Here is an 8,561-nt window from a genome sequence, read left to right as displayed (position 1 = left end):
TCCTTTCCTTTATATGTGGGATGCCTGCCACAGCATGGCTTGATGAGCGGTGCCATGTCTGCACCCGGGATCCGATCTGGTGGACCCCGGGCTGCTGAATTGGCACGTGCGAAATTAACAGCTGTGCCACTGGGCCGGCCCCCAAGTACATTGCTTTAATAATTAGGTCAGCTAGCTAATTTTCTGATATAAGAAATCCAAAAATAGAGCAGTTAGGGGTTGTTTCATGTAGGGAGAACAGTCATATATAGTTACAGGCGCAGTGGGCATCAATACATTACAATACAGGCTAACAACTGATTTTCATATGAGTGGGCCTCAGTCATTAAGAAAAGTTTTATTGTATTCAGCTTAATCTGTTCAAGAAAACAGGCAAGAGTGTGATACATTTTAGAAGTTTTAATCCAAAATGGACTAAACGTTTTGGTGCTTTTATAGAATTGAGCCTTTAACCATCTAGAAAATTCACTTGTTCAGAGTGACTCATTCTTCAGGATTCCAGAGCTGGAACTCCTGAATGGAACACAACAATGGCCTGTCCGTATTGTGTATAGCCAAAATGTGCATATTCTTGTATAGCCAGATTCATTCTTCTATCCCAGGCCTGTGCAAACGTGAGCATTGGCTCACCTGGGCTGAAGTTGCCTCTGTGCTCACCTGGGCCCATCAACCCTCCCTGCTCACCTGGGCTGATGGTGGCTCCGTACTCACCTGGGCCCATCACCTTTCCCCGCTCACCTGGGCTGATGGTGCCTCCATGCTCACCTGGGCCCATCACCCCTCCCTGCTCACCTGGGCTGATCACCCCTCTCTGTTCATGTGGGCTGACCCTGCTTCTCTGCCCACCTGGGCTGACCGTGCCTCCATGCCCACCTGGGCTGATGGTGCCTCCCTGTTTATCTGGGCTGACCTCACCTCCCTGCCGCCTCCTTTTCCTTTGCTTCCGTGGGCCTCTGTCGTGGAACTGTGGTGGCACCAACGAAGAACAAAAGCTCCTTTCTCATTTTTGACACGATGTTATGATGAAAATGGCACACACGTCAACTCATCTCAGCCACTCAAACCATAGGCCTTAGAAAAACAGTTTAATGAGACTTAAGACAGCTTGAAGAGCTGGAGATGGGGTTGGATGGAGGCAGAAGCAAGTTCAGAGTCCAATGTAACACACTAAAAAAGCAAATCGAAACAAACAGCGTGCTTTGAAAATACGAAAAGGAGGAAACACGTTCAAAGTTAATGGAAAATTTGAGGGTCAAAGAAGTCAATGAGCTAGAAAGAGGGCAACAAAAGTAACCTTGCTGAATTCTGCATGGATTGTGTCACTGGAATTTGCTACACAGCAGAGGGAAGGGACCCTCTTTCTCTAGCAACGTGCCCTCATTAGCAGATGGGTCTTATACTTTAAGAGCCTGGCCGGTCTAATTGCTTTATTAACTTAATTACTCACTCTAACCACCTATACTCAACATTAGTCAGCTGCACAGGTTACCAGCCAGCCCTGAGCGAAAGATGCAGAGAAACCAGGGCCAAGCGGCAGGCCTGAGCAGTGAACAGGGCACGGGAGGGCTCCACGGCGGGGTGGCTAAAATCACAGACTCACAGCAGTGACCATGCGCTCACTGTGAGGATTCCGGGTCGCAACAGCAGCACCAGGGCTCCCCAGGGCATCCGGAAGTGGGGACCGCAGGACCGTGGAACCCCATGGGACATGGAGCCGGGAGCCATTGGTAGTGGCAGACACTCTCCATTTCCCCAGCATGGCCGTGGGGTCCCTGCTCCTGGAGCCCCTTTCTCTGAGCATCTGTTCCCATCTCCTCTCAGCCCCCACGGCCCCTTTCTTCCTCCCCCTTGCGCAGTTTCCCCACCCAACGGCTCAGGCCTCCTGGGGCTCCTTCTCGCTCCAGCCTCCCTTTGTGCTCTGACCCATCCTCCCTGCCTTCCACCACGTTGTGACCTGCCAGGCTCCCTCTGCAGCTCCAAATTCTTTCCCTGGTGCCCAAGAAAAAAATTCAGATGGCTCCATTTGTGTTTTCCTGCCAGTTGGATGTCAGGGAACCCTGGCATCTAAAGGTCGACGCACACCCTTGCTGTCCTCAGCAGAGGCGGGGTCTCACGGTATCTACAAGGTGGTCCTTTCTGCAGGGCCGGGGCCCAGCAGTCAGGTGTGGCTTACTCGCAAAGACTGGACAGTGGGTTTCTAGTTTCTGAAAACGTGGAAGAGTTCCATGAGTTGGAGAATGAGTCCTTCATTTTTGCCTCTAGTTCCCTCACTCACAGGCTGGGTGGACAATGGTAAATCACTTCCTTTCCACATAGAATGAGGGGTCTGCATAGATAATAATGCCATTTGCCACATACCAGGCATTCCAAGTGCTACACACAAATTTGTTGTTGAATTCCCAGGAGGGAGGTACTATCCTCGAATCCTATTAAAGATGGGGAAACAGGCACAGAGCAGTTGAGTAACTTGGCCAAGGTCACATAGCTAGTAAGTGGGAGAGCAGGGATCTGAACTCTGTCAGTCTGGCTTCAGAATCCTTGCTCTTAACCGTGCTCAATTCGCGCTGCCATATTGCCATTCTAGCATCCCTCGGGCCCCAGGGAAAAGTGGGCAATGAGATAAATGAGGCTGGTGGGGAGGGGATTAGCTCTGTTCTCCAGAACAAGATGGTCCTTTGTATCTGGCCAGGATGGCCGGCACCCCGCAGGAACGCTGCTGCCCTTTGCCTGTGCCCTCTCTGCAGGGCATGGGAAATGCTGGGCTGTCAGCATGTATAAACTCAAAAGTTTCTCCCTCACTCACTTCAAGGACTGTTTACCCAAGTGGAAGCAGGAGGATTAGGCAATCCATTGATCCAACGTGTTTGATTGGTTTGGGTGTGACCGAGTGTAGTGCAGCTATGGGAACAAATGCATCCCATGGAGAAACATGGACACCCACGCTAGCTCGGAGGGCCCAAAGGCAGGCCTTGGCATGTGGCTCATGAGCTAGGAATCCGGGGTCAACCAGTGATTTCGGGATGCGGATAAGAACATGAGTACTCTCCATTCCATGCCATACGCGGGGACCAGGCCATTTCCCAAGATGCCTGCTGAGGGCTGACAACAGTCTGCAGCGGTGGCTTGTGTCCATTGTTGAGACAGGCAGGAAATATCAAGCAGGATCCGGCTAGGGTTTTCAGGGATCAGTGATGCCCTTCACCAGGTCCCAAAGCTCCTTGCCAGGAGCCAGGTCACAGGAAGTGACAGTGTTCTGGTCACTCCTGCACAAAGGCTGCACTGTGTTGGCCCTTCAAGGGAGTATTTATAAGTTAGGACATTGAACCACCAAACCCGTGGGCTACCTGGTCATGGTAATGACCCTGGAGGAGATCGGGAAAGGAAACGTCACCTGCCGAGCGAACCAAGTCAGAAGGGCCATTGTGGGGAAGGTGTTATCGTTTTAGCGGGTGCAGCGGAGGGTGGATCAGGCCGCCAGACTTGGTAAATTGTTATTTACAGTTTCTGAGCTTTTAAAAGAAGGGCTTCCCCAGAATCCGTCCTGACGCCGGACCCGCGGCACCATGCAGGCTCCGCTGACCTTGCTGTCTCTGCTCCTCCTGGGAGCCCAGGCCGGGCAGCACTGGACCTACTCAGGTAAGCCCCCCGCGAGGAGGGGAGCGCCTCCTTCCGGAGGACAGCGGCCGAGCCTGGCGTTTCTTGGGCTGGCGAGGCAGACCACGCACGCTTGTGTGCGGTTCCTCTGTTGGGGTCTGCCCATCGTGGGCTCAGTGTCTCGGGGTGTATAGAGAACGCACTGAACTTAGACCTCCACTAAGGAAAAGAAGAAATAGTCCCCCACTTCACAGATCCACGAGGGTCACCCAGAGTGTCTTTAGGTAGCCTCCAGGCTGCCTGCTGTCGATGGCCGTGTCCTGCTGAGACCCAGACCTCAGTACTGAAACCCAGCCTTTAAAAGATGAAATCGAAACCCTGGCATTGACATGAGTTCTGGCCCACGTATGAGCCAAAGATGGGAGGACTGCATCTGTGGCGTTTGGACATGAAACACCCCATCCATGTGGCAGTGAAGAGAGCTCCTGCCCATGTCCCCTCTTTTTTGTACTGGACTGAGGCAGGAGAAGACACTCCTGCCACTGGCAGGGGCCAGGAGCAAACACAGTGTTGAGTCTGCTCCCTGCACAGGCCCCCAGCCTCAGACACAGGGAAGCGTACATTCAGGGTGGATATGTGCCCTGTTGAATCAAGGGCAATAGAATTAGGGGCATAGTGGGGAAGCTCAGAAAGTCCAATTTCAGAGGGCAAGATGGCCAACCCTGACCAATGGCTCTGTTGTGGAGCAGAGGCATCCCACAGCCGGCCACGGGGACCCCGGGGCATCTGCTTCTCTGGCCCACTGGCGCTGGGGGTGGAGCAGAGGGTAAGGAAGGGAGAGAATTCCGTCAACGCAAGTCTTGTCCTCCCCAGGCTCAGTCCAGCGTCTGGGACTGTGGGCCTTCTGGAAAGCCTCCAGGGGCCCTGGAGGACTTGGGGCAGCTGCTGCAGTGACTTTCCAGAACACATGAGAACCCTTCAAGACTGAGAGGGGTGCGGCCAAAGCCTTGTGTCCATAAAGGGACTGTGCTCGAGACCCCTGGCCTTGATCCTGGCATCTCGCCTCTAGGAAAGAATTGTTTAAAAATTGGGTTTTATTATTAAATAGAGAAGAGCAGAGAAGTAGAGAATTGACTTTTCTCTTGATTGCAAAGCCAAGAAGCTGTGAGAGGCCCCAATATAAACATCTTCCTTCAAACAAGCTCTGCGCTCACCTCACAGCCCCCACCTCCTGCCCCCTCGCTGCACAAGGGTGAGGGCTCGTAGTCCTAGCTGCAAATGGTCACACCAGGACCCACGGTGTTTGGAAGCCCAGTCGCTGCTAATAATGACTGGCTTTTATTACTCTCTCCCCTGTGATTAGTAACTACCTTAAAAAAAAGACCCTTTTCCTTATTTTGATGTTTTCTTACCTCATCATTCTAGTTGAGTGATTGAACCAGATGCCTCCTTTCTCATCCTGAATCTGTAGGTGAAGGTGCACCTGGTGGGTCTTACCACACTGGGAACCGGTGAAAGGGGTGGAGAGAGAAAACAGGCGGGGGGTCCTGCCGCAGGGGCGGAAGGGGCTGTGTTGTTGTTGAGAGCTGGGAAGGAGAACTATGCCATTCAGAGGAAACGAGGCAAAGGCCACCAAATAACACAGGAAGGCCAAGCCCAGGGAGCCCTCTCGTACATTTATCAGCTGACGATAATTCACAGGCAAACTAAAGCTACATATTAAAGACTTTCATCGCTTTCAAAACACTAAGTCATATTCTCAGGGCCAGTGGTTGCAACAGGAAAGTCAGGGATCGGCACCAAAGCCCCCAAGACACAGCGTCCATGGAGTTAATTTAAATGCCTCTCCCACCTCCTTCTGGAGGCCCTGCTTCTGCTTTCCAGAAGGCAGACCTCTGGCCTTGATCCTGGCAGCCTGCCTGGCTCCTGTGGGCCTTCCGCCGGGCAGGCCGTGCTGGGAGCTGCAGGCTCTGGCCTCTGCCCCGAGTGAGGGGCCGGCAGGGAGGGCTTGGCTGGGCAGCCTCTCAAACTGCAATCCCTTGGGATCTCTCCTGTCTCAGACGGGGAGCTGGATGAAGCGCACTGGTCGAATGAGTACCCCACCTGCGGGGGCGACAGACAGTCGCCCATCGACCTGCAGAGTAAGAAGATGCGGTACAACCCATCCCTGAAGCCTCTGACCCTGGTGGGCTACGAGGACCAGGAGGGCGAGTTCTCCATGATCAACAACGGCCACACAGGTAAGGGTGGGCCACAGGGGCCGGGCCATGAGTGGTCAGCAGGGAAGGCAGGTGTTGGCTGCCGGGAGCGGCATGCGCAGAGGCTCAGAGCGCAGCCTTGGAGCTGCAGGCCTCAGACGTGCGGGCGGACAGGCGGGAGGCCCTGAAACTAAGTGGCTCTTCCAAAGTTGTGCAGCATCTGTCTTTAGACTCAATTCCTGGCTGGCTCCTTCTTTCCTCCTTAGCCTCTCCCCAAACTTGCTCTGACCCGACCAGTGGGAAATTCAGCTCACAGACAGGTGATGCTGCTGAAGCCACACGCCCGCTGCGTGCTCTGTTGATCTCTGCCCTGGTCTGATTTTCCGTATTTTCTGTACTGAGTCTGATTAACTCAAAGTGCCTGACAGGTAGGCCAAGCATTTCTCAGAGGTTTAAAAAGAAGCTCATGTTTTCTGTTCCCTCCTAGAAAGGGGGTGGAAGTCAGACAGGAGAAGTTGGGTCTTGGGGACCGCACTTCAGAAGCCTAGACTGGACAACTGTAAATTCGTGCTTTATGTTTGCAGAACACCCTGCTGATTTTCCGTGGGTTCATCTCTGAGCCTCATGACAACCCCAGGAGGGGGGCATTTTTTAGGCTGGAAACCAGAGACCTTGGGAGGCCGAGGGACTTACTCAAGGTCACACAGGCTCTTGCGGCCCAGCTGGACCCAGAGCCCCTGTCCTCCTCTTCCACTCTGGCCTGGGGCGGGTCAGTTTACTGCCCACCTGCATAGGTGTACGGGGGTCACAGGACTTAGATTTCCTATTGGCACAATTGAGAAAATAAAACCAATTGCCTTGATGGGGCTGGTGACATAGCACATAGGAGAATGACGGAAGATCTGTAAAATCCTCAGGGACATGAGCCTGGATCACCGAACTCCACTAATAATTCATAAAAGCCTCATTTTATCATAACGTCAAGCTCCTGTTTCCAAAATTACTCTCTGAAGCTTCCAGTGGGTTAGCAGCTTGCAGCTTCTCCCCGTCCTCGCCCTTAGGGGAGAGGGGCTGGCGCCAAAGGGTCAAAGGCGGCCGCTGAAGGCAGGGAAAGCTTGGTGGACGCCAGCAGGTCAGTCGGCCGGGACTAACGAATGATTGACAACCCCTCTTCATTACGTGGGCTGAGTTTCTGCTGGCTGCCTGCTGTGTGCAGGGCTTTGTGTTGAGGACCCGGGAGAGGACGGGGTGAGGAAGACGCCAGCTTCCCTGGGGGTTTACAGTGGCTCCCTCCTCCCGCATTGCAGAGGGCCCTGGACCTTCCTCCTATAAGGCTGTGCTGGGATCTCTGGAGGCCAGAAGCTTGTTCCCCTGGGGTCCCCAACCCACCCTACAGCATCTCAAACATTAGAATGCACTCACAGCTCACAATACTTATTTTGTTTTATGTAAATTGTTTTGAAAGATTTTTATAATTTAGCTTTTGAGGTTATTTGGCTATACTCTTTACAAGTGGCTATACATTTTCAGCAAGCTCCAAGCACATTGAAGAATTCCACGGAAGGGAGGGGGCCGGCCTGGTGGTATAGTGGTTAAGTTCACATGCTCTGCTTCGGCAGCCTGGGGTTCACTGGTTCAGATCCTGGGCGTGGACCTACACACTGCTCATCAAGCCATGCTGTGGTGGCATCCCATATAGAAGAACCAGAAGGACTTACAGCTATGTACTGGGGCTTTGGGGAGGGAAAAAAAAGGGAGATTGGCAACAGATGTTAGCTCAGAGCCAATCTTCCTCACACACACACACAAAATTTACTATAGTGGAGCCATTTAAAAAAAAAAGCTAATATTAAAAAAAAAGAATTCTGTTGAAGGGAAAAAAGAAATAATCTACAAATTTTAAATCTAATGAAATTTTGATGAATACTAAGTTTAACAAAAAAGTTGAAAAGACATAATTAAACATTTATTAATTTTGCTTTTGCAGAGTCCTTTTTATATCTTGGAACCTAAGATATAAACATATATGTTTATATATATATTTTTAATAGATTTCATTTTTTAGAGCAGTTTTAGGTTCATGGCCAAATTGAGCAGCAAGTACAGAGCTTTCTCATACACCTCCTGCTCCTCTGCCTGCATAGCCGCCTCTATGATCAACATCACTCACTAGAAGGGTACATTTTTTATGAAGGATGACCCTGTATTGACACATCATAATCGCCCAACGTCCGTAGTTTACATTAGGGTTCACTCTTGGTGTTGTACACTCTGTGGGTTTGGACAAATGTATAATGACATGCATTCATCACCACAGTGTCATACAGAGTGTTTTCACTGCCCTAAAAGTCCTCTGTGCTCTGCCTAGTCATCTCTCCCCCGCCCCTAACCCCTGGCAACCACTGACCTTTTTACTATCTCCATAATTTTGCCTTTCCCTGAACGTCATGTAGTTGGAATCATACAGTGTTTCGTCCTCCCAGCTTGGCTTCTTTCACTGAGTAATGTGCATTTAAGTTTCCTCCATATCTTTTCATGACTTGTTAGCTCCTTCCTTTTTAGCGTTGACTAATATTCCACTGTCTGGGTGGACCACAGTTTATTTACCCATTCACCTACGGAAGGACGTCTTGGTTGCTTCCGAGTTTCAGTGATAATGAATAAAGCTGCTGTAAACATCTGTGTGCAGATTTTTGTGTGGACATGTTTTCAGCTCCATTGGGTAAATACCAAGGAATGTGATTGCTGGGTTATATGGTAAAAGTATGT

At 51.3% G+C, this 8,561-nt stretch overlaps 1 protein-coding gene across 2 annotated transcripts in view; it reads left to right on the top strand.

Annotated features, from left to right (window-relative positions):
• Positions 1–3,321: 3,321 nt before the first annotated feature.
• CA6 (carbonic anhydrase 6) overlaps positions 3,322–8,561 on the top strand; it is a 31,158-nt gene continuing 25,918 nt past the window's right edge. For both annotated transcript variants that reach the window (XM_044769622.2, XM_070511158.1), the window contains exons 1-2: positions 3,322–3,636; positions 5,655–5,834. In XM_044769622.2, coding sequence (XP_044625557.2) covers positions 3,564–3,636; positions 5,655–5,834 — 253 coding nt within the window. In that variant the 5' untranslated portion in view covers positions 3,322–3,563. The remainder of the gene's footprint in view (positions 3,637–5,654; positions 5,835–8,561) is intronic.

The sequence above is a fragment of the Equus asinus genome, chromosome 5 (assembly GCF_041296235.1).
Source record: "Equus asinus isolate D_3611 breed Donkey chromosome 5, EquAss-T2T_v2, whole genome shotgun sequence".
In the NCBI taxonomy this organism is placed as follows: domain Eukaryota; kingdom Metazoa; phylum Chordata; class Mammalia; order Perissodactyla; family Equidae; genus Equus; species Equus asinus.
The sequence above is the reverse complement of the archived record's forward strand: the minus strand, read 5'-3'. Positions and strand labels throughout refer to the sequence as shown.